This window comes from Drosophila persimilis, unplaced genomic scaffold (assembly GCF_003286085.1).
Source record: "Drosophila persimilis strain 14011-0111.01,24,50 unplaced genomic scaffold, DperRS2 tig00000191-arrow-pilon, whole genome shotgun sequence".
Classification (NCBI taxonomy): domain Eukaryota; kingdom Metazoa; phylum Arthropoda; class Insecta; order Diptera; family Drosophilidae; genus Drosophila; species Drosophila persimilis.
The window spans coordinates 6,785,235-6,811,764 of NW_020825298.1; the positions used below are offsets into that span (position 1 = coordinate 6,785,235).

The 26,530-nt window shown below is 41.5% G+C and overlaps 1 protein-coding gene across 2 annotated transcripts; it reads right to left on the minus strand.

The window, feature by feature from the left end:
• Nucleotides 1-1,177: 1,177 nt before the first annotated feature.
• LOC6589030 (polypeptide N-acetylgalactosaminyltransferase 2) lies at nt 1,178-26,530 on the minus strand. 2 transcript variants are annotated; one of them, XM_026988449.1, is made up of 8 exons: nt 26,297-26,530; nt 24,732-24,982; nt 4,576-4,866; nt 4,272-4,480; nt 4,035-4,201; nt 3,287-3,974; nt 2,984-3,156; nt 1,983-2,284 (listed from the first exon to the last, which is right to left on the minus strand). In XM_026988449.1, the coding sequence occupies exons 2-8, from the start codon at nt 24,816-24,818 to the stop codon at nt 1,983-1,985; spliced, it is 1,917 nt and encodes a 638-aa protein (XP_026844250.1). In that variant the 5' UTR covers nt 24,819-24,982; nt 26,297-26,530. The 2 variants fall into 2 exon arrangements, with proteins under 2 accessions (XP_002015077.1, XP_026844250.1); XM_002015041.2 differs by lacking the exon at nt 26,297-26,530 and having other exon boundaries at nt 1,178-2,284; nt 24,732-24,818.

A 26,530-nucleotide genomic window follows, 5' to 3' on the forward strand; every position in this document is an offset into this window, starting at 1 on the left:
GATTTATATTCCATGACTGCTTAATATTCTCCAATATATTTATGTATATTTTGCATTCCCTAACCGTTTTGGTTGCCCAAGAATTTGCATACTGCAAGCACAAAAAATGTATGATGATGCATTTTGTTAGCTCAATTTTTGAAGAATGTATTTCTTTCTAGTAGAAAATCCATTAGAAATTTCTCCGCACTTCTTTCCTTCCACCCAACGTCTTGGCGGCTGTCTATCTCTTTAAGGCATAAACTGAAGAGTATGACACTTTATTTTATGTTATTCTTAATGGTGCGCATCCATGCTTGTGCTGGAGCCCCCCTCAAAATGGAGCCTCTCTAAAATTCCCGAAATGAGGAAAACATTTTGAAGCTGCCTTGGGCCTGTTTTACAATGTGTTACATTTCCAGCACTCCAGCATTTTCGTGCCTTTTTTAAGTACGAGCAAGACAAAATTAGCGCAACGTACACAAACTTCGTTCCTTTCATTTCCTTTCCTTTGGTTTCGTTTCGTGTGGGGGTAGACGTGTCGTATGCGTAGTGTGCCAAGTTTTCATCTGGCTCTTCAGTCGTTTCGTTTGTTTGCCATGTCATGCATTTCGGAGTTGAAAGTTAAGTCGTTTAACCTACATACTCGTATCTTACATAGGAGTCAAAGTACTTAGCCAGATTTGATGGCAGCTGTGCCTCCTACCTCCTGCCTCCTCACAGCAATCATATTAAGAACACGCCATGGGGCCACTCCCAGTAAAATGAAATAAAGCCATTTGCACATTTTCTTTTTATTTGGAATTTTTTGCGTTTCTTGTTTTTGTTTTTTTTTTTTTTTCTGGTTGATTCAAATTAAAAATGTTTTTAATTATAATTTTTTATTGGGTATAATACGCACAGTACACACCCCACAAACAAATGTACAATATTTGGTTTTGTTTTTCTTCTTGTTTTTTTCCTTAAATCATTCACGCTTTTCCTGTCATACAAATGAACCTAAAAACTGTGTGAAAATAATACAAAAAATATATACTTTTTCACATACAAATTTAGTTGATGTCGTGTACATATGTTTTCCTTTGATTACTGGAAATTAGTTATGCATTTGAAATAATAACAAAGTGACATTCAATTCAATTCTTTTCGATTTGCGTACAATATAGAATCGAAAAATGTTCAATTTATTTGGCGTTTGATAAACATTTAAATAATATTTTCCTTTTCATTATATATACATACATATTTCACATAGGTTTCAATGATTTCAAATGATTTTTTTCCACTTAGAAGTACAACTAAAACTAATGATAACATTTCATGTTTGTTTGTTTTTGCTTTTTGTTTGTGTTAAGTACAAAGTTGAGAAGACTCTGAGCATGTGTGTGTGTGTGTGAATATCTGAATCGTATGCTAGGCTATTTTTCTGTTTGATTTGTGACAAATTTATATCCTTAATTGACTCGAATGAATGTGTGCCGTTGGAATGCAAAAATTAATTTATAGCTTATGCTTCTTTCTTTTGTTTTTGTCAAGCAGCTGCCAAAGTTTTACGCTTTTATGGGTAGTATTATTTCCCATTTTCTTTGTTTTATATATATTTTGTATACATATACAAAAAATTAATCAGTCTAAGTACATTTTTTGTATGCATTTCATATTTTCGTTTGATGTAAGTTTAACCCCCAGAGGAAATGGTGTCTGAACGATTCGTGAACCCTCTTTAACTAAAGTTGAACTTATCGTTTACAAGTATGCACTATATATGGTAATATAATCGGGTGTGTGAGAGTGTGTTTTATGTTCAGCAACAAATCAACATTGGTAAGGTAAAACATTACGAATACATACAGTACACATACAATCCACATGCAATCCACATAGAGTTAGGTTAGGCTTCCTCCTCCTCCTCCTCCTCCTCCTCGTTCCGTCCACTTGCACAAATATCACTGTGTCCTGCTCTATCTGTCTCCTTATCCAGCCTAGTCCGTCAGGCGTCTCTCTCACGCGTACTTGCCGAACGACCAGCGCTGCGTGGCGAGGGCGGAGTTGCAGTGCTGCGCACTCACGCCCTGTGCCGTCTGATCCCGCGAGTCCAGGCACACGTTGATCTTGTGGTGTCGCACCAGGCCGCCCTCCCGCATGATCCAGCGCTGATTCTCCGACTCATCGCAGGCCTTCAGCACCACCTGGGAGCCGCGGGCGAACTGCACGAGTGTCAGGCAGAGATCGTCGTGCTTGATTTCGCCGCGCTTCGAGTATGCCCATTCCTGGTTGCCGCCCGTGTTGTGGCAGGGGAAGATTCCTGGTGCAAAAAAGTGGTTGAAGAACTTATACATACGTACTTATAGGCAGACAAATGCCATTGCGAGCCAAAGCTGGAGGTTTAGTCAATAAACGAACTGCTTGAAGGACAACTTCAAGGGAAAATGAACCAAACCTTTAGGTTTTTAGCGGTTTATTTTAGCCTTCAGGTTTCTGTGTGAAGGGAAACGAACCAAAATTTCAGGTTTCAGCAGCGCACTGCTGGATCACTTCCTTGTGAAGGGGAAATGTACCAAACCGTCAGGTTTTTGTATTTTACTGCTTGAACCAAACCTTCAGGTTTCTGTGGTGTACTGCTTGATCACCTCCTTTTGAAGGAAACCAAACAAACTTTCAGGTTTCACCTGTGTACTGCTTGATCCCTTCGGTGCGTCGGGAAAATGAACCAAGCCTTCAGGTTTTAGAAGTTTACTACTTGAACCAAACCTTCAGGTTTCAGCAGCGCACTGCTTTCCCTTGGAAGGAAATTGAACCAAACCTTCAGGTTTAAGCGGTGCACCGCTTGATCATTGTCGAAGCAAAAAGAACCAGAGCTTCAGGTTTTGTCAGTAGACTGCTTGTAGGACAATTTCAAGGGAAAGTGCACCTTCAGGTTTCCGCAGCGCACTCTTTTTAGCCTCCTAACGATATCCCAAGGCTGATAGATAGCCGTGACTACCAATCACAAGGTATTACTCACCCACAGTGCCATCGATTAGGTGGCCCATTGTATCCAAGCATTCGGTGCTATCCTGTCGGAATTGGCCAACCTCCTGTGGGTCGGGGGCCTGCAGGTCGGGATACACATTCTCCAGATACCATTTGAATGGCTTACAATGCAATTTCTCCTTCAAAGCCAGACGGTCGTCAATGCTGCAGCAGACACAGGGTGGCGGAGAGCAGAGAGAGAGAGGAGGGGAAAACAATTCGAAATAAATAAGTTAGCTGCTGTTTATGTTCTCCCCCCTCCTGGCATTCCCCTGGTGTTCCGGGCTGTACTTACTTGCCGAATGGAATGTTTTTGGCCAGGGGCACGGCATTGTAGTAATGCTGTTTGTAGTCATCCATCCAGACCTCCGCGGCACGTCGCGTATTCCGGGCAAACACATTGCCGCTGCCCCCCGGGAAGGTGTAGGGATGCCGTTTACGGAAGACGTGACCCACCCGACTGCAGGGGATGATTTCCAAACTGCCGCCGCACTGCCAGACACGGAACGAGATTTCCAAGTTCTCACCTCCCCACACATCCATTTTCATGTCGTATTTGCCCAGCTTATTGAAGTACGCCTTGTCGATGACGAACAGTCCCCCCGCTATCATCGGGGTCCTGATGGCCGTGGTGGGATCGTTGTGGCGGACCGAACGCTCGGCTGGACTGAGGTACTCCCACTTGAAGATCAGATTCCAGTCGAAGCCGCCGCGCAAATCGGCCGAGGCACCGATGTACTGGAAGTTGTCCATGCTGATCACATCGATGACGGGACAAACCACCCGCGATGGATCCTCCCGAACCCGCTCGAGCAGCGGCTCCAGCCACTTCTCATTGCACTCCACGTGGCTGTCGAGGAAGGTGAGGACACTGCTGACGGCGGCATCGGCGCCCTTAACCCGGGACCGGACCAGGCCTTCACGCTTGTCGTTCCGTATGATGCGGACCTTGTCGATTTTGGCCAACTCCAGGCCGTCTTCGGCTGAGGGTGGAACGAAATGAGTCTCCTGAAGGACATCTACCAGTGGTTATATCTACTTACGATGATCACTGAAGTCATCTACCAGCACGATTTCTCGTATCAGGTGCTCGGGACTGCGATTGAGAACACTGACAATGGTTCTCAATAGCGTGGACCTGGCCTCGTTGTGGAAGGTGATGATGACACTGGTCTCGGGCAGATCCTCGCGGTACTTCTTAGTGCGACACCTGGTAAAAGTCGGTTAAAGTATTCCCCATGAATTAATTCGTTTCTAATCTCTCGAAATCTCCTTCTTACATGGGATTCCTCGTGTCGGGTATCTCTCGATTACTGGGCAGTGCATCGCTGGCCTCTTGATTGAAACGATTCCTAATGTAGGGATCTTCCCCGTTGCGCAGTGCCCCCGCTCTGATGTAGCCCGCCTCGTCGAAGTACTCCACCTCGGTAGTGCCTGCGCGGCCGCTGGGGGCCATTGGCAGCCGGCCACCCATGCCACCGCTGTGAGCCTATGAAAAGATAATTGGGAAATTCCAGGCTATAGAAAGACTCGAGGGATGGTAATCAGGGGCCTGAAACCACAGGCTGTGTGCAAAATCCTCACCTGCGACGTCTCTTCCAGCGCCACAATTCCATTCAATTTCAGGCCATGGACCGCATTGCGCTCAAAGTCCTTAACCGAACCGATTAGAATGACATTGCCGCCGGGATCATCGGCCCCACTGCCACCGATACCTCCCACTCCCACCCCGCCTCCGGCCGGTGCCCAGAGCCGGACTGTGGATGCTCCTGCCGCCGCCGCCGCCGCTGCTGCCGCCACCGACGAGGAGTCGTCCTGGAACTGCTGCTGCATGGCCGTTGCCACCTCACGTAGCCGCAGTGCACGATTTTCCACCTAAAAGCACACGAAGCCCCGAGAAAAGGGAGACAAGTGTTTTAATTTATTTCTTTAATCTGCGCCACATTGGCGACGTCCGGAGCGCGTTGACGCCCCGTTCGGGGCAATAACTCAACTCAGCTGAGAGCAATTGTGCTCGGGACATGGTGGATATGGTCGGGTAAGGGATAAAATCGCTTGGGTTGGGGGTTTCGTGCAGGTTTATGGCCAAGTTTTTGCCAAAGTTCTCCCGCAGGCACAATACAACACAAAATAACAGAAACAGGATGGCACAGAACCCGACCAGCAACTAAAACGAAACCATTTCCAACTGCTTTCGTGCTGGCTTTAAGATTATTAATCTATAAATTGCAAATGTTACCAGGAACCCCCGGCCCCGGCCCCGGCACCGACCACGACCCAGTTTCAACAATGTCCGAGATTCATCCGAGGGTTTTGTACTTGTAAATAACACGGAAAACCTTTTAGGGCACAGGCACACCAGAATCTTTAAAGGGCGACTGCCAGGACTCTTGTGGTTAACCAAACGATTTTCGGCCTGGCCAAGTCCATTTGTGGATCCACAAATCTGTCTGTTCAGTGTCTTTATTGTTTCTTGGCTCGTAAGTGTCGATAAATACTCATAAAGAAGCGGGAACCAGGGCCTTTGGAAAGCTCTTTTTGAACTGAGTCGATGATTCCATGGATTGGCATTGCTTTCCACAAAATTGAGTATTTTTTGGCATTGAAATTTTGAAAGTAATAAAGTATAACGTAGCCTCTTTGAGCAAACATATCGCTGGAAAAATCTGACCTAACAGCCTTGAAAGAATTTATGACAATGTGTCTGGGTTCTATCGAAAAAGAAACACAGAGACAGACACAAAAAAAGGACATCAATTCCCCGCAGCCAAGCAGACAGACATCAATGTAACCTTGAGACAAAACCATTGAATCCCCCACCTCCCCAGGCACACAACTTCTTTGTAGGAGGACTCCAGTCTATTGAAACAGAGAAAAAGGACACAGAGACAGAGTCTATATTCGGGAACATTCTAAATAATTGATCAATGCAATCACCTCTGAAGTATATTTTAAATGGCAAAAGCTGTCAAGTGGAATCTTGCATATCAAATGAATCTGTTCCAAAAAAAAAGGGCTTACAAAGAAAGAAAAAGCGAAGAGGACAAGGACCGTGGTAAGTGTTGAAAATGCGTTTAAAATTGTCGCTAAAAGGCAGCACGTCCCACGAACGACGCCACGTTCAACCCCAACCCCAAAAACGAAATGGAAAGGGAATGCCAAACGAGAGAGAGGGCCAGGCCACGAAAGAGCACAATAGCGAGGCGAAAGAATGGTTCACTTAAAATTAAAATCACGCATACGCAGCATTCAACAGAAAGTGCCAAAGTCAGCCAAAGAAATCGCTTTCAATACGCTGCTGCCACACATAAATCAGAGTTAGAAGAGCCCCCCCGCCCCCCCACGGCTCCCACTCATGACAAATAGATTCAATGCAAAAGAGCAATTAATAATCAACTTGGGATAACGTATAGCGTATAGCAATCTGCCGGGAATTGGGTCAGTGTTTAGCAAGCTGAAAATAATCATTTGTCAATTCGGATGGACAGTAGTCGGCAGTCGGTCAGTCAACCGTGGCAAAGTGCCTTCAAATTAGGCTGAAGGAATTCCCCCCCTCTTCCTCTGGGGCAGCAGATGCCTGTTGGGTTTTATTTTTATTGATTGAGTTGGATTCTGTGTTGTTGGAGGGTTCGAAAGGAAGCCTGGAAGCCTTTCCTAGTGTGGCGTAATAAAGTAGTTTGACAAGAGTCTAGTTCATTGGACTATTTGGATGTTAGGAGAATGGAGATCGGAATGCTATGGTTACTGTGGGTCGCTATGAGATCCCAGCTGTGAGATATTCACTACTCGTTACTTGCTACTACTCGGTACTGCTTGCTATAGCTACTACTCACATGTTCACTTCGGAATGTTGGAAGAATAGAGTACAGAACGCTGTGGTTACTATGGGTTGCTATGAAATTGCAGCTAAAAATATACTCGCTACTCGTTACTCGCTACTCGTTACTAGTTACTCGTTGCTAGTCACTCGCTACTCGTTACTACTTTCTACTGAAACTCGCTACTCGCTGCTACTACAATAGAAAATATAATTAGCGAATACAATTTTTCAATTCAATGAAATTTGATTTCAATTTCATAAAACTTTTGTGTTGATTTATTGTTTTCTTTGTTACTCAATTTCTCTGTGTAGTCCTGTTGTTGAAAGTTTCCATTTAAACTCGATTAGTCTTGGACAATGATTAGCCTCATGAAGCCTTCCTTCAGAATGAGGCATTCATTGCCTCTTAAGCGATCAATTTCACATGCTTCTCCCTTCGATTTGCAGTCAATTTCATGAAAATCTGCACACAATTACCAATTCAAGCCAGTTTGAAGTTTCACAGCCTCAAACATCGCCTGGCTGGCCCCTGAAGGATGCCGATGCCGATGCCCATGACATTGCCATTTCCGGACGACTGTTCTATGGCCAAAACTCAGGCAAAAGCAAATCGGATTGCGTATACGCAGCGTAAACACAATGGAAGGCCCAAGGAAGAGGCCGTGAATGCATTGTGGGAGGAAACTTATCAAATTTTCGGCGATATTCGGTGACGATGATGATAATGATGATGGCTGGTCTGGGCTGGGCTGGGCTGGGCTGGTCTGTTGCGTGAGGCACCTCCGCCAAGAGCAGCTTAATTAGTTTCATTGTTTGAAGTGGCTGCCACTGGATGCTGCGGCCACTGATTGGCCCAACCGAATGCACACACGAGAGCGGCTTAGCGTCCAAAATCAATATTGGCTCACAGACTTCCACTACCACTTCTAATTAGGCGTACTCGTAAATCAGTATTAAATTGGGCGACTTGAATAGATTTATGAGTGCTCCCAAAAGTAAAGCGAAGATCCCTCTCCATTTGCAAATTTATTTGCCCTTTGGGGGGCGGCATCAACGCCCCCTGCAGTCCCATCAAATCTATATATAGACATGCTCTGGAGAGTACGCCATTTGGCTGACGTCAATTGAAAGATGATTCTCTTTGCGCACTCGAAATGTCAATGGCAAGACCTCAAATCCGCCACCAGTCCAGTCTCAAACGGTTCATCAAATTCTCATTGATTGATTGAGATTAATTTGGAGGCAAGAAAACTATAAAATATCAACAGCTACAACTTCGAGTCGAGTTGATTTCGAACCAGAGCAACAGGTTGCCTTAAATGTCGTCTGTTTTTGTGCAAGTTTTACATTTTTGGCCATCAACGAGCAGGGGGTTCAATGCTTGAGTTCAATGTTTTAAGCCAAAAATAGAGCTAGAGACAAAATAAATGGTTTGAAACGAGTTCAGAGCCATTTGATGGCATTGATTGCGTTTTTGGGGCCACACAGAGAGAGAGAGAAAGAGAATATGGAAATTCCAAAAGATTCCTAATTTTATTGGGAACGAAGGAAAGCCATTATTAGGATTTATGAGGCCCATACACAGAACAGATAACAAAACTGAGACAAGCTTCCATAAATATACTGATGGTTGAGCCAATTTAACCCAAAAGTCAGGGGCATAAATCTCGAAAGGGGCGGGATATATACGTTATGGGAGTGGAGCCCAAAGGAGAGGCAAACAAATAGAACAGCAATAACTTTATTAGCCAAATTGTTTGATTATTTCTTCAAGCAGCAGGTGCTGAAAGACGTGCCACAAAAGCTAATAGAGCCATCGTTTTCACTCGGAAGTCTCAGGCCATTTATTTGATTCTGGGTGGAATATTGGGGTGAAGATTTGGCCACTGGTTTCCAAATCTCTGATGGCCCAAGGAGCAGGCAGAAATAATAGATTTTAAGTAATATTTTTGCCTGAAGAAAACATGATAGAAACGGACCCAGAAGAACAAGGATTAGGATAGCAGCGTGCCTTAGTCTTTAGTTGTAGGTGAAATCCCCAGTCGCCCCGTTTCCCCTATACTCTATCCAATCCATGGTGACAGCACTCTCTATAAGGAAAGAGCTTCCTCAGTCTGTCAGAGAATTCGAATTCGTATTCTTGCTGAAAACCTTTGTGAAAGACCATTGTCTTAGAAGTTTCTGTGCCTCTCCAAGGGAAGTTCCTAGGGGAACTGTTTCTTTAAATGGACTTCCGCTGGACTTCCAAGATGCGCATCATGAATGATGGACTTTAAAGTTGAAAGTTTCCTGCTTAAAATTTGTTCATTCTTCTTTGCTTTCATTCTATTATTCCCTATTCCCTCTATGCCCAACAGATGGCTTTTTTTCGGTGCCACAGCAAATGTCTTCATTTTGGGTTTTCTTTAAATTGCAAAATTCCCTTTTCTAATTAGCGACAATTTTCTTTTTCTTAGCTATAGCGCTGCCAAGATTTTAATTTTCTTCATTTACTGTATTTCTCTTTGTGTCTCTCGGTACATACACGAGTGTGTATCCCCCTAATTCACTCAACCTTAACCATTATTTGGTTTTATCTTTGTTGTTGTTTGGTTAGCCGAGAGTAGAGTAGAAACGGCAGAGATTTCTTTAATCTTGGGTGCTTGGTGGCTCCGTTTCTCTGGTCCCAGAGTGTGTGCAGTCTTCCAGCTGAATGATTTTCGCATCGAAAGAGCTGGAAAGAGCTGGAAAGAGCTCCTAACTGCATAATTTAGTAATTGGAACGTATCAAATGTAGTTTTCACCCAACAAGAAAAAACCCATGCCGTCTGAGACTTAATCGTGTATTGCAATCTGTTTCTTCGTTTCGTTTCGTTTCGTTTCTTTGCTGAATTCCAAATTGTGGCAGGCCACGCCCAAAGGGGGCTAACCCCCTTCTAACGCAAGTCTCCATCAAAAGAACAACAAAATTCAATTAAAAGTCTATGCACGCCATCAAAAAAATATTGACAAACTCTCGTCTCGTCTGCAGGTCTGCAGGCCCCCCCCCCCAAAAAAAAATACAGAAATACAAAGCGAAAGGCGACGACCATTGAACTCGAATTTTCTGACTAAAAGTGTGCACACACACTCCCAAAATGGGGCCCCAAAATCTTGTTATTCTCGGGCCAAGCAAGAAAAGTTTATTTAACCGACACAAAAAGGATACTGGAATAGCTCAGAAAAAGTGAGAAAAAGAGTGGTCTCTGAAAGGGCTTTTATTTTGTGGAATATCAATTAAATATAGTTTGGAATATTTTCTGTTGATTTATGCATAAATGCGAATATTTAGCAGACTAGAGGAAAACTTTACGAATTTAATTAAAAGACTAAAACATGGGCAAATATTTTATGTACATAAAAATAAAATACGAAACCCTTGGCAAACCCAAGAAGTAATTCGCTTTGAAAAGCTGTTCAATCAGTTTTCCATTTGAGAACAAATTTGCATCTAAGCTCTCATCGCAGGGCAATTTCCGTCAGCTCATTATTTTTTTATTTGCCATGAAACTCGTGATAGTTTTCACTTTCAAACATTTCCTGTCTAAGACAATTTCCCTTTTTTGCTTTTTTGCTTTAGATTTTTTACGATAGATTATAAAACCTCGGAGTTTATTTCCTCCGAGAAGAGCAAAAGATTTGTATCTGGCTTTAATGGCAATTTTTGGGCCGGCATTTTACCTTAACTATTGGCCATAAAGAAAATGTTGACAGAAACCCCCATCGCCAGCTGCTGGTGACTCAGGCAGAGAGCTGTTCAATGACCCCAAAAGCGTTCGAACCTGTAGAGCAAACAGATAATTATTCGATGCATTTTGGGGCAACACCGGAGGAGAGATTGACCCAACAAGTTAATGGGAAAAACTCACAATGTGCCTCACAACACCCTCGCACACACACAAACACCCGCCCCCCGGTTTGCTGCCGTTGAAAGATAGATTGTGTGGTGGCAACTGCAACATGTTATGCAACCTCGGCTGTGGCACAGATGGAGATGGAAATTGTGTGCCATGCCAACCGAATTGCGGCCGCATCGGCATCAGCATCACCAGCAGCAGCAGCAGCAGCAGCAATTGCAAATTGTTTTGGTAGCAAAATTTGTGTGGCATCTTCATCGCTGTCTCCTCCTCAGCCAAACGATGGGTAACAAACACACTCTGGCTTCCTGCACTGCACTCTGGGCTGCAGCTGCAGTGGCAGTGCCAGTGCCAGTGGCAGTTGCAGTTGCAGCAAACAAGTTTCGCTTTGTCTTGCAAAACTCAATTAAATAAATATATTTGTACTTTTTATTTTGTCGGTTTCTTTTGGGGCTTGAACTTCCTTTCTATTTCTGCTAAGGTCAGGCCATAAATTAGTCATCAAAACGAGACGCTTACGAAGGGGCTTGTGTGGGAATGTCAGGCTGATATGATCATAGGTGGCCAATTAATGGCTGTGGGGGATGCCTGCATGTATTTTATTTTCTGCTACTGCTAGGCATTTTATATTTATTGCATTTTTGGTGGAGTTGCTGGTTAAAAAATACCATTTCTGGGCCTTGATTTTATGGTGACTGCTTGTAAAACTTGCGATTAATTGGGACCCAAAGCAGCTAACCTCAGATGCTAATACCCAACTGTTTAATGGTTTTTTATTGTATGGCACAATAAAACAGATTTAAAGGAAGGTTTTCTTGCATACAGAGTAGGACTATTCACGAGGAACATTCATTCATCGAAGATCATCGATATCTTCTTCTGAGCAGCAGGGCACATGCGCAGTGTTGCCATGAGATCGATTATTCCTTATCGTATTGGTCATTTACAACACTAACAGCATTTTCCTTGATATTAAATTGTCTCTTTGTTGAACATTATATATTACGTCTCCTCAAATCTGACAAATTTGAAGATACGAGAAAGCCAAAAGAAAATATTAATAAGGAATGATCATATCTACTAGATAATAACAGTAGGTTTGGATAGGATCAATATTATAGAAAAGCTAAACCATCAAGACCTGAATTTTGTAGCATATTTAAGCATCCTTTAGGACTATCGTTGAACTGAAATAAGACCAGTCCTTTCATAAATTCCTTCTTGAAATCGGCGTAATATTAAAATAAATAATAGTTAGTTTTGAAACCCTTCTAGCTTCCCCCCAACCCGATTCTAAAACTCTCAGCGATATGGCTTTGCAGCCAGGTCTTAGTTTTTGTCCACCAAATACCTAGTTAATTTATGTTGTTTATTTTTGGGCTCCCGGGGCGGCCTTAGAGCGCCACATAATACTCATAGTTGAGGACCTCGCCAGCCTCGCCCTCTGCCACGCCTCTGGAGCATCATTTGCAGTTAGTGGCGGCAGATGAGGCTGCAATAAATTGCAAGTTGCAGCCAGGCGGCAGCTGTTGCATGTTTGAGGTTTTGTGTGGGGAAGTGCCTGGGTGTCTGTGTATGTTTTGTGTCCAAATTGCCGCTTTGAGTGACTTTGCCCAAGTGCCTATGACTCCGCCACCCCTCGGGAAGGGGGGAAGCACCACTCCTCCTGCAGACAAGACAGGGCTGCTGCTATGCTGTGCCTCGGTTGCGACAAGAGATATCTTCATAAAATATATTGAAAGTGCTTTGCATAAATTTCGGTCAAGCTGGGTCGTTCTTGGGCCTCTCTGTCTCTCTCCCTCTCTGACAATGGTTTATTGCATATTGCTGCGGCTCTGCCTTGGTGCTTTGCGGCTGCCCCAAAATAGGCACACAATACCGAGTTTAACCTTTGACTTTCGGCTCTCACTAAGCACAAAAAGAGAAAGAGTGAAAAATCATTTAAGGTCAGAGCCAGTGAAATTATCATGGAAAATATATGTGTACTCTTTGCCACACATTAACGCACTTCACAGTCAACTGGTGGCCGCCTATTCGGGTCATCCATTAAGACAAAACTCGCATCGAGACGAATCGCTCTTCAGATACAGATACATTTATAGTGCAGACAACTATAACGAATTGTGGACTCTATTATTGCTTTCCTTACTTTGGCTTTTTTTTTCTCGTTTTCTCGATTTGCTTTGTGTTTGATTGTCTTTGGTGTTTGGTGCCGTTTGCTCTTTGCCAGACAATGTGTGACTCTGACTCATGTGCACAAAGAATTTTCAATGATTAAGCACAAATAGAAGTCCAGCAGCTGGTGACCGCCCTCCAGCAACAAAAAAAAAGATACCGAATATATAGGAACCGTGGGTCAAAGGCAGGGAAAACGATGGTGAAAAACATATTTTATATGTAAATTATCTTACAGAAATCTGCATGTTTCTATGTGCATACTTATGTAGAATTTTATAAGCATGTTTTTAGCTAGGAGTCTCGTCTCTCTTCAGCCGTTCCATTCGATGGATATACAGCTAAAATTCCATAGCTCTTGCTTAAATTTTATATATTTCGAAGTGAAATGGGTTGCAACAGTGTTTAGCGAGCACATTATGTCCAATTCTGTAAGTCAAGGCCTCCATAAGTGGAACGTTTTCTTAGGATAATAGTGGATCGACCTATGAAACTTCCACTATAGTTTTTTCTAATGATCACATTTTATTCGAAAACTCAACTTGAGATCTAATATTATTGGGTTTCCTCCCAGTTCTCTCTATAATGTCTTTTGTCTTTTTTTTAAGACTTAATTTTCGTAATACTGAATTCCAGTAATATCCTCTGTCCGATTCTAAACACTGAATATCTGTCTCCGTCTTTCCTAAATTACGGAATGACTTTTTTATATATCCCTAAACGAATAATTATGTAGTATTTTGTAGAGCCTTATTTTAAATCCAAATTTAATAGAAATAATAGTTTCACAAATTCAATGACCCTCGCATCTTAGTGCTCTATGAATGAATTTTAATTTGCTTATTCTTTAATTAAATATAATGTATTTCCTTCGTTTTGGCACACGTTCCGACCACTGTGCGTAAAGGGAGACCCGGCACATGTCATCAGTCAGGCTACAGTGAGCTCACTCATGGCATGGCTCATGGTCTGGCGTTACAGATACACATAGAGATACATTTGAGACAGTTCAACAATCAGTTGATGGATGCACTGTTTGCCTAGGGTCTGTTTGGGGTGGGGGGGGAGGACAATTTGCCCGAATGTGGAGACATACTCGCATTAATGCGCAGAATTCTGCTATTCCGCTTCGCTGGCAAATGCAATTTTTATTCCACATTTAAATTAGATATTGTTCTGTTCTGTTCTGTTCTGTTCTGTGCTGCCTCGGGGTAAATGAGTAGCACAAAATTGTATCTGTGGTGACCCCGAAACCATGATCATCCTCATCATCCGCAGTGGTCGGTGCGGCCGTTGCGGTCTGTGTTTATTTGTATTGGAAATTGGTTTTGGAAACGTATCCATTATATTTGGCACTGTTTTAATTAGTTTATTAGTACAGCCAATGGGGCTAATATTTGACCGCATTTCGAATTTCGCTAATCAAGCTAATAAAACAGATTAAATATTTATTAATGCATTGCAAGGCAGTGCATATTTTTTCGATTTTCTATTATATTCAAATATTTAGGGCCGAACGCAAAGCATTCCATTACCAGTGATTGGGCTTAGAATTTTGATTATGAATATTTAACAAGGTATTTAATTATAAATAAACACTTTAACATTTGCACACAAGTATGTACTTCATTCCGGGGCTTCAGGGGGTTTAAATAATGGATTCAAAGTAATGTTTTGTATTATTTATGCACCAGAGGAGGACTGCGCAAACACTTGATTTACTTTAAAGCTATTCAAGCTGCTAAATTAGAGGATTTTATTATATTTCGACTCTCGAAGAATATTCGTACATATGTATGTATGTATATGTCGGGTTGCTATTAGAATTCGTAACTGTTTCCATTGCAACTCACTGCAGACTCCACAAACGCCACTACTACTCTCAGAGCATTCCCAAACCCTCCCTCAAAGGCAATCATTGCATGCGACGCAAATACCTGGTCGCTTTTTCTCTTTCTAACCCACACTCACGCCCAACGCGCGCTCTCTTCTTCTTGTCGCTTTTGATCCTCTCTGAACGAGTCGGGTCTCTCTGCCGACGCACTCTCTCACGAGCACCTACACAGCAATGGCACAGGCAGCGAGCAAGAACAATCATGCACAGCAATGCGACAGGCAGTGGACGACAAGCAACGGTAAATCGTAACGAAGGGCAACGGAAGATATCACTGCGAACAATTTTGTAGTGAATTCTAGGACAGCACACGGACCAAATGCACTGGGAATAGTTTTAGGATATTTACAAGACCAAAAACCTAAAAACTATATGTTATGTAGGATCAGGATCAGAATCTGAACTGATGTACATTTGCATATTGGAGTGTTATTTATAATAAAACGAAGAACTCTGCAATTGGATTGTTTTTGCATGCCGTACTACATATGTATGTATATAACGTAGATACTAAATTTCTATCCATAAATCACCCATAACTCTTTCATCCTCCTCCTCCCTACCTCTCCATTTTACAGCCTGAACATCGGTTTAGCCTTCTTTTCAAGCTTCTCCATCTCTATGGCAAACACCAGCTACTGTTTGGCGTTTCCTTCACGTCTCAAACTCCTCTCATCCGGAAAAGCAAGTCATTGAAAATGTGGGTGGCCTCATCAGTCAGGCAGACAATGCAAGTGGCTGCCACAGAGCTGCTCGCATCTACAGATCGCATCTCTTGAGATTGCCAAAGCAACAACAATCTGTGATTTGGGTGGTTCTCCTACAGAGCTGGGTTATTCCCAGAAATGAGAGCAGACAAGCCATCACGCCAAAGAGCTCTGAAATTCTACAACAGCTTGAACTGTTTTGAACTTTTTGAACCCTATTAAAAATACAAATAAAACCAACTTAAAGTAGAAACTGTAATATCCATTTCCACGAACGTGTTTACGTTTCTAAAACTGAACTGCAAAGGTCATCTTTGTGGCGAAATTGCAAACAATTTAGCTCGAACCCATCCCAAATGCAATTATGGCAAATTTTCAATGTCTAGCCCTCTTTTGAGGGAATAAAGCCACAAACCACACGGAAGCCCACACCCACACCCACACAGCAAACCGAATCAGAGTTGGCCATAAAAAAGGAGAAGCAAACTTTTAGCCAAAGCACAAAAGCGGAGGTGAATGCCACTACTTAAGTGGCTAAAAGTGTCCGAAAAAAAAACGGTGGAAAAAAACCCCCAACAGGCATTTTTGGTATTCAGCTGGCTTCGAGGAGATCAAATAAGAAAAAAGCGAATGGTATGGGGTATGGTACGGTCGACAATTGGAGACAGTATATCATGCATTTGAATTGTCTGGTTGTCGGGTCTGTCTTCGGGCCGGGACTGGGGACTGGGACTTTCTCGAGTTGTTCAATTGTTGTCGCTGCTGTTCGCTCGTATAATCGCTGTTTGGTTGTACTTTCACTTGCCAGAGTTTTAAAATGTTTTTCGTATTTAAATGATAATCTTTAAATTGACATTTAAATGTTTTTTGATCATGAGTCACGGCAGAGGGTTTTCGATGGCATTAAAATGTCAACTTGGGCTTAAGGTTTTGTAAAAGGGATCGTGATCATCGGGGCATCTGTGAACCCAAAAATAGTGGTAGGGATTGGAATAATAGGTACCTAATGGATCTCCATAATAGGCACATTTATATAGTATAAAGATAAGGTTATTCAAATCATATCTAAACCAAAGTCTGGTGCGAAATATGGGTCAGATTTTGACCCAAATTAAATCAACATCCATCTGCCGCCCATTCACGGGGCACTTTTTTGGTGCGGCTTGGTTTCTTAACTCGGACAGATGCCATCATTAAATAATAATTATTTAATACCCCCCTCCGAAGACCCACAATTTTTGTGTACGAGTATCTCACTTTTGTTTTTGTTTGGCTGCTTGTTTGTGTAATCGCCTGGAAGTAGCACTTAAGAGAAGTGTTGGTGTATATTTTGTGTTTTTTTTGTTTTGGTTTGGGCGCCCACGGGGCTCCCTCGCCATATGACTGCTTGTTAACTGCTCTTGTAACAGAGAGTTTGTTGTAGTTGTATGTATGTACTCGCATGTCTTTGGGTCTCGTCTCCTCCTTTGGGCTGTCATAATGAACTTGAACTTTATGACGCAAAAGACACGTTAAGTTGACGAGTGTTGGGCAAACAGCGATGTCTGCGAGGGAAGTGCTCCTCTCCTCTCGTCGCGTCTCGTCTCTTGTAAAATTCGATGTTGTTTATTTTTATAATTATTGTGGAGTTGGTGGTGCTGGAGCCTGTTTGACGACCCTTGGGTTAGGTCACAAAAATATTTAAAAATAAAAACTATTTGTGTTAGTTGGTCAAGTGGCCAAAGGTAAAGGTAAAGGTTAAACATTAGTTTGTGTAACAGGTCCATGAATGAGTGGTGTAAGGCCTGTTTATGGCTAGAGGTTACAGGTTTAGAGGCCCATTAGGGGTTTTTAATGATGGTTTGGGAACCCAATTAAGCAAATGATTGAAAATATCCAACCTATACTCTTTATCGTCGAGTCACTTAACCATTTAGTCATGCTAAGCAGCAAATAAATACTCTAAAGGTTGTGTTATAGATGGTCTAAACATTATGTGAGCTTAACAGTGAGGCCTTGCTTTAGAAGGGAAGCTATTAGTACTCAAAGCCATATAATCCTTATAGACTTGCCTCCAGTGGGATCTTAGGGTTCCATTGCCCTGTAAATTTGTTGCCGAAGTCCCCCCAAAAATCGTATAAGCCCTAGTCCATCTACAAACACATTTTTCACTTGAAAATTGCTTCAAAAAAATATATATCTCTTCTCGTTCTATTTATCTTGGTTTCAAGTGCTCTTATTGATGGCTCAAAGTTCATCTTGCGCCAGCTGTCAGTGGCAGTTCCTTGTTGTCCCGCTATATACAGCTACAGATACATATGCGAGTATATATCTTGTATCTGGCTCTATCTTTCTCTTGTAATCCCTCTGACCGCTGCTCAATTTGTTTTGCCCACGAACAAAAATCATTTCCCTGCCCGCATTTATCATTGTTATGCCATTTCGGGGTCTGCTGCTGGCTGCTGGCAATAGGAAGCAGAAACAGTCCAAACAAGTTGTAAAATAACAATAAAAATCAGCGAAATGAAATTGAAAGTGGCCCAGAGGCAACTACCAACACACACAGATCGATCGATACACACAGAAAAGAAGATGATGGGGAGGAGGTGGAGAAACTATAAAAAAAAAAGTAAAATTATTAAGCGAAACCAAACGACCTTGTCTCAATGCGTTGGGTTACGGTTACGTTGCGTAATGGCAGACAGACAGCGAAAAAGAAGAGCAAAAGGCAGCAGCAGCGACCGCAAAAACCACACCAACTATCAGAAGAAAGATATGGTAGCTTAAGAATGGTCGAAGCTTCAGATACACTTGCATATCGAGGGGAATTATTGGGGGTAAACATATGAAAACTGTTAGCTATTAAGGCCACTCATTGGTCCTTCCTTTTGGCACAAAGATGCCCTTGAAAGCCACAGGATATGCAGGGACCAATGTCCCTTAGAGACCAGTTATACCCCCTTTAAGAGTATATCAAGAGCGTCGACCAATCTGAGCTTCTACAGCAGATGGTCACGCCAGACAGAGGGCAGAGCGGAGACCGGTAGATAACCGGTTGGGGGACCATTCAAAAAGATATAGCCAGAGCCGGTTGAGCGAGAAGTTTGTCACCACCACTGCCCTACCCCTCCACGCCCTGGTCCCCCCTTTGCCGACAAATTAGTTGGAGAACAAAAAACAAACTAAACACCCAACAAAAGTCTCGGTCTGTCGGTCTGTGCAGATAAGCATCTTTAATTATTCATCGTAAGTCAAAAGGCCCACCAAATGCCAAAGAAGCAAATAAACTTTGTAATTTCCATTGGGATTGGTATCGGTATGGGACCCTCTTTGGGTCGGACTCTGACCAGTTTCCATTGGCAGCAAAACATCAAAAAATCAAGACAACTTGTTTGATAAAATGCTAATTTGTTGGCTGGCCAAAGAGCAGAGCCATTTCTAGACGATTGGGGGTGGTCTTGGCTTGGACTTGGGTGGGTTTTATAGAACACAAATGTACAGATCTTTAACAGTAAGTGAAGCCACAGCTGTGGCGAATGCCAGGAGAGGCAATTTTATTTAAATTATTATTGAAATTACCATGTGGAGCCTGTGTTTTTGGAAAAGCTTTATTTTAACTACTTTTTACAATTTTCAAGTGCCATATTTAAGCCGGAAACACTAGAGTTGCCTACATAATGCCGAAGTATAGCAAATATATCAAATATTTTATGTCCGCCAAGTGTTATAATGGAAAAACTATTTCTAGAGATTTTTTTTTAATATAATTTCATAGCTTTTGTTCAGTAAATCCTCCTCCAATGAAAACCAGAACCAGATTTTTTGTATTTTTATTTAGGGATCGTAGCGAATCGGCCTGAGTGTCATATATTAAATGATGATCCATTTAAAGGTCAAATTAATTATTTTAAGAAAGAATTTTAAACTCTTTTACTCATTAATTATTCAATATTTCATTTCACTTTCCAAATATGTATTTTTTTAAACAAAACCCGTTCTACTGTCTTCAAATGGCAGTACATTTTGCATCATTTCTTGGAGCCCACATATGTTTCTCCTAACCTCCTGCCCTTCATTCCCAGAATACCCCTGCTTGAGTGCCTCTTGGACCTTCAGTTTCATTCATTTCGAGTTGATTTCTTGCCCTCTTTCTACCCTCGGACTGGAAACCAGTTTGGGTTCGACTCTCAAGTCCGATCAGCGACGCCACCATCATCTATTGAACTTAATTGAAATTAATTTCCAACGACCAAAATGTTAATTTCGAACATTTTCAAGAGCAAATTACTTTTTTTGTTTTTTTTTTTTTTGTTTTGTTGGATCTTTGACATTCTTTTCAAGTGAGTTTTTGTTGGCCGTTGGCCGTAATGCGATTGGGTTTGTCAACCAGAGCGGAACTTGTGCTCTGTCACGCGAATGTTTTTCCGTTTGTTATTTTCTCTGAGTACAGTAATGTATAGATTTAATTTTGCTTCTTTTTTCGGGTGCTCAATGATATGCAGAGCCATAAATCGAACTCATGAGGCGTTAAGGTCTCCGACAGTATTTTGGTTTGAACTTGAAATATATACTCGTATATACTCGTATATTTATAGCACTTTTTGACTCTTTTTTTTCACGCTCTTTGGCAAGGCCATAAAAGTTAAATGGAAGTTGTTATAATAGATATTTCAGCCCCAGCCCCCCCGGCATATCGTGGGAGCGCTGCAGGCGTGAAAATTGGAAAGAAAACTTGGAGGGGGGGAGGAAAAAGTTTCTGTAAGAATTTGCATTTTTGATGGCAGCAGCCATTTGCATATGACCGAACCAAACGATGCTCGAACGTCGTCGAGTGTCAGGCATAAGAAAAAATATATTGCTAAGTAGCATATTATTCTGAAAATCATATATATTTGCATATACAATAATACAGACATTGTCCCTAAGTAGAGGGAAACGTTGAGGTATCCACTATGTTGAAAGATAACGCCTTAAACCTGCACTAAAATTGAGATATAGTTGAAATGGAGGGGAAGTCTTTTCCCTATCTATTGCGGAATGTCATAGCTATATTAAAATGATGATAAACCCCTATTCCTTCTTTCGTGGCGGCAAATAAATTAATAAAATCAATCATATCTAGGACTACGCCATATATTCTGACGATCATAAACATAATCTAATCGGTAGCAGCGTAAAGACAATTAGTAGCCATATGGTTGCTTGTAACGCCACTTGTTTGCTTCCGCATGATGCAGAAGCGCCCCTCGGTCGGTAGTGCTGGGATCTGCGCGTAAAAAGCTTCGGCTTGGTGTCAATTCTGCCACTTGAGGGTGCAGACATTGCATGTCAACGCCCTAAAGTTCCTATAGTCATAAGAAGACCTAGTATAACGGTCTTTATTTCCTATATTCTATATTTCCTATTATCAGAATAATACTTGTAGTGTGCCTTTCATGAATTGATTCAATAACATCTTAATCTCTAACTGATACCTTTAGAAATCTATCTGAGCTTCTACCTTGATGTCTGCTGATAAACTTTCATACTAGCTCTAGTCAAAGCATTAAGCAATTGAGACTCAACTTTCTTAACTATCAGACACGTATCTATGCATGACCCCAAACAGGCCTTGGAGAAACGCCTAGGAGAGCAAGGAGAAAGTTCAATTTGGGAAACTCTATCGAGAAGCTGCGGGACTTCTCAGTGCCTAAAAGTAATTAACGCACAAAAAGCGAAAAACGGCCAACAAAAAAGGCAAACACTAATCAATTCGTTATGTAAGCAACGCCCTGCTGTTAACAAATAAATTAAATTAAATGTGTGATGGACTTGCGAGCAACTTTTCTACGTTTTTTCCTTTCAAAAATTGCTTCGATGCGGCACTCACTCGATGACGATTACGTATCGAGTAGAGGCATGAGAGGGCATAAAACTTCGATACAATTTTATGAATGAAATGTCATTGAATGGCAAATCGAAGAGTTAAGTCATCGTAGTGGGTAGTATATTTCGGTGAGTGGAAGTTCAGCAAGACAAAAAATATGATTAACGATCGATGGGGGAACAATGCAGTCAATTACAGATGAAGAAATCCCCATTGTGTCCATAGGAAATAGAGCTGGCTGGCACTACAACTATTTCCTACCAAAAACAAACCTCAAACACTTTTGGCTATCATCAAAAAACAATTTAAACAGAGCTCATCGGATCATGCTATTTTCGCAGACGAGAAGTGGTTTCAAACTTCAAGTGGTTTAAGATTATCTATCCAATCAGCCCAGAAATACTGATTAAATCCCAAAATACCTGACCTATCAATAGGTCCATTCGATTCTCAGCTCAATCTCGTTCAAGTAGAAACTCGTGGAGTACCCACAGGCTGGCGATTATACAACGGACTCCCCCTATTGGGCAGCTATCTCTGGGCCATAACAATTTTAATACACTTTATAAATCTCTGACCAACTCTTAATCTTATCTGAAAAGTGAACAGCTTAAATTTAGCCAGTCCAAAAATAAATAATATTAATTAAACTTGGTCCGTGGACAAAAACCAATGACCGAGTGCAGCAGCTTCATTTCCTGCATTTTATTCGCAGCGTAAAAGGAAAATAAATCAAGTTTACATACATGAAAAATGATTTCGGTGCGGTGGAAAAATAAAAAGAAGATGATTGCTGGCTGCTGCTGGCTGGGAAAATGTAAAGAGAGAGGACCAAAAGCTACCCCTGTAAAGGCCTCATAAGTATGTACAACCATTATATGTGTTGTATGTATGTACATAAATCTCCATAATCGGATTCATTTGCTGATTTACGTTTTCACCATTGAAAGTGTGGTCGAAACGCTGGCATTTCCATTTTCCATAATTATTATTTTCCTCAATTTAAAAATCATTGCAAAGATCAAAAGTGTAATTAACAGAGTATTATTGAATTGCTTTTTCACACTTAATATATATGTATGTGTGCACAGAGTTCGTGACAGTTGATGAATTTTCACCTTAACAGCCCCCCCCATAACCCATTAACTAGGTTTTGTACTGTGTATTTACAGAGGCAAAGGGTTACATGGTTTTGGTGGAGAGGAAGTATGGAAGAAGCAGAGGTAATACGTTGCTATTTTTAGGCGAAATCCCTAGAAGTATTACATATTTTTTAAAGCTTTGACCCTCCCTTAATTCCAGTTTTATGGCTATGGTTTTTTATTCCAAGAAAATCTCAAATAATCCGAATATATAAAGTTAGTTGGGAGATATCTTAAATGATATTTTTCCGAGTATTTAGCTCTTCGATAAAAACATATCGAATAACCAGTTCAGCTCAAGTTAGTAGCTACTAAAAGTATACGAAATATGAGCCACCAACAGCGTAAGACGATACAGAAGACAGCTGTTTAGGCCACAAAAGAAAAAGAGAAAGTAGCAAAGCAAAAAAGAGAGAGTAAACTCCACAACCCCTAAAGGATAACCCCCAGTCGAGGCCCCGTCCTGCCATTTGTTCTTCCTTGGGTCCTGCGTGTCAGTCGCCAAAGGCTTTTGATGTTGTTTGCAATTTTGATGTTTTTATTTTAAATTTTTGTCCAAAGAGCTTTCAATTTTTTCTTTGTTTTTGCTCTCCGAATTCCCGAGCATCTCTCAAAGTGGTCAATAAATTGAAAGGATTTTTTCGCTTAACACAATTAAAACATTTATAAAAGTGCTGCCTGCCATGTTTTAAACAACAACAAAAAAGCGGCACAAATTTCAAGCCCGTTCCCCGGAACCGAGCTTCATGTCATACATATATGGTCTTGTTTTATTTATTTTATTGAGTATGTAATTTCCCTGTTCCGCCCGCTACAAAAATGAAAAAAAAAGTAAAAAAAATCAACTGGAAATTGCAGAAATAAATTGACATTTTCCCCCCGATGCGAGTGGTGGGCGTGAGAGATTTCCTTCCTTTCCGGTTCGAGGAGGATTTTTATATTTCAGCAGAAAACACACAAATGGAATTTGCTGTCGGCGTTGGTCGTATAAATAAGTAAACAGCAGAAAGCAAATTCAACTGAAGACCGCGTGAGTTGGAAAACCAAAAAAAAAGAGTAGCTAAAAATGACAGAAAGACAAAATTCAATTGAAAATTGAAATAGATTGTTAATAGAAAATTTGTTCAGGCAATCGGAATGATAAGAGTCGAAGGATGTGGAGGTTTTGAGGTTTAAGATGAATGCTCTTTGAACGGTTATCTTGCGGATTGATCTTTGATCAGCAGACTATGCCTTTGGTAGCCGCTAAAACTATAAGCTAGAGCCATGGCTGCCCCCTTGCGTGCCCCCTTGCGTACCCCCTTTTAGCTTTTATCACCTATGACACACATTTGTTGAAATAATTTTCCCCAAAACTAAATGAGAATACCAAGAGGGAAAGATAAGAATAACACCTGAACAGGTGGGCCCCCATTTACAAAACTTTGCTGGCACTGAAAACTGTCACAGTTTCTCTAATAAATAACCCCCCCCCCCCCCCCCCCCCCCCGAACGCACTCCGTAAGAGACTTTTATATGACTGCAAAATGACAACCGAAACAAAAAAAACCTAATTAAAAGTTGAAAGAGAAAAAACAACGAAAAAGTGGGATGGGGTGGGTGGAGTGCGATGCGATGCGATGGCACCTCCCAATACGTGCGGCTAATTATGTGCAAAGCGAAAGATAGGGGAAAGAGAAAACAATGGCATATCAAGTTGGTAGCGGGCCATAGTTGGTGGCAATCAAGTAATTACTATGCAAGGCACAGCATACGCAACGGACATCGCGAGTAGCGACTGCCATCGTTACGGCTATGAAAGATGATGATGATCCCCCAAGCGGAAGAGGAAGAGGCAGAGGAAGCAGCAACTAAAGGGTTGGCCTAACTTTAAGTTGAGGGCCCCTTAAGATTCCTTATGAGGTAGGATCTGGCAGGCACCTTCTTAAGTGTGCTGCACAAAAATATAAACAAGTAGGTGGCACGAATAGAAAACGAAAGTAGAGCACACTTTGAAGAAGTGCAGAGGGTTTTCTATACCAAATACTTGTAAGAAGTGAGGGTTTGTTCTTGAGGAACCTGTGTTGAATCTGTTCTATATGTGGGGGACTGTGAAATATAGCATTTACACGTGAGTGATTCTATTTTCTTTGAGTTATATTATTGCTCTCTAGGCCAACAGTTTAGGAAGGAGATCTCTCTCTCTTTGAATAATATCCAAACAATTTCAAGCTATTGCCCGCGGGATACTCAACATTTTCGGGATCTAAAAGACCCCTAAGAACCCTTTTCTTAGCACTTACCTTCTCGGTGCTGGACTGGAAGTAGTAGACCATCACGAACATCCAAATGATGCTCACGAAGACAATCAGTTTAATGTTGCGACGCATTGTGGACAGCTTCGCTTCTCTTTGGACAATATATAGTAGAGTATATATCTATCTGTTGTGTGGGTTGAGGACGTATCACGTTCACTTCGGTATTTATTTAGTTACTTTTTTTCTTTTTGGTTTCGGTGCTTGTGTTGTTTTGGCAATTAATTATGCGGTTTTCACTGATGGAGCGGAAAAACAGAGCATTGAGAAGCGTACAAACAAAATGATTAATTGGCAGATCTGTTACAATTTCAATTTCAATTTCAATTTCGGTTTTCGTTCGGTTTTCTGTAATAATTTTCACCTTCACTTTCCCATTTGGCTGCAAATGTGTTTGCCGTTTAATTGTTTAACTCGGTTTAATTTAATGTAATTGTTTTTAATTAGAGCTCGGCATGAATGCAAAATGATTATCTGCTGTCTGCTGTTTTTAATACTCTTTTTTTTCACCAGGGGATTTCCTATCGATTATTTAAATATTATTTTAAAGGGAAATTCGTGTGTGTTTTTTATATATTTGTTAAGATTTAATTACTGTTGGGCAGATGATAGCTGGCTGATATGGTTATCATGGCAGGAAGGATCAACTTAATTGTGGTTTATTTAATGGCAAAAATTTTAATGGCTCCTAGCAATGCAATGGCAAAAGAATAGGCCGGAACTGTGCGATTGGCAATCTAAAAACAAGTATAAACTTAAGCTTGTTCGCCACTCCCAAACAAGTTGGAATAAATCAATAAAACAGAAAGGAATGGGAGTTACGCCTTTCACAAAATATCCATCAAATATCTAGATTGTGTCATACGATTAATGCCAAATATCTAGCATTCTACCGACCCCTCGAATGTCATTCATAGCTCGTTCTTATTGACACGTACTGCATTGTTTGTTTGAAGAATATATCTAATCCATGAATGGCTTTTATCAGAAGGTTTGCACTCTGATAAGACGCCCACAGCTACTGGCTATCTGCTGAAGCGTTTGACAGGTATTATATCACGAGCACTTAATAGATGTTAATTAATTTCTCACAAATCAATTTCCAAATTTGGGTTTATTTTTGGGCTGATGTCTGGGAAAAGGGAAAGTCAGCCACAGCTGTTGATGTGATTTCCGTGTGAGCGACTCAGAGACAAATAGGAAACATTACGCATACGCACTGATTACCCGCCGATAAGATAAGATTTTCCTTGGGTTCCCACAACAGGTGGCATTTTTTGTCCTTAATTAATTGAAGTTTTTAAGTATAATTTTCATTAATTTCTGTGTGTTCTTTCACTGTCATTTTCGAGTGTTCCTTCTGTGGGGCAAGCTCCTCTGTGGCCCGTCGTTGCACATGATAAACCACAATCACAATCAGGGGCCTACAATTGACCGGCAAATGAACGTTTTCTTTGCCATGGCATTTGTAGCCATTCAGTGGAATTATCTTTCGAGTTTATCGTGTGCCGTTGCGCCAGTCGCTCGCTCCTATTATTGCATTATTGTATTACCGTTTTGTCGATTATTGTGACTGTTGCTAGCCTATTCCGCTGCTGTCCGTGGCAGCCGCGCTTTTGCCACCAAAAAAATAATGGCTTATTTTTTGGGGCGCACACGAGACACGAGAAACGAGAAACGAGACGTACACCACACGGAACACGCTTCCAGACGGGACACGAGGCAGACGGCTTCGCACAGAGAAATGGCCCAAAAGCGCCGTGGACGGTATATTTTATGCTGCTGGC

What these genes read in the sequence shown, in the direction of transcription:
- LOC6589030 (XM_002015041.2), bottom strand. Translation starts at nt 24,818, where the DNA reads ATGCGTCGCAACATTAAACTGATTGTCTTCGTGAGCATCATTTGGATG. An exon ending in AGATGACTTCAGTGATCATC is followed by an intron (nt 3,975 to 4,034) that starts GTAAGTAGATAT and finishes TTCCACCCTCAG; the next exon opens with CCGAAGACGGCCTGGAGTTG. An exon ending in CCTAATCGATGGCACTGTGG is followed by an intron (nt 2,285 to 2,983) that starts GTGAGTAATACC and finishes TTTTTGCACCAG; the next exon opens with GAATCTTCCCCTGCCACAAC.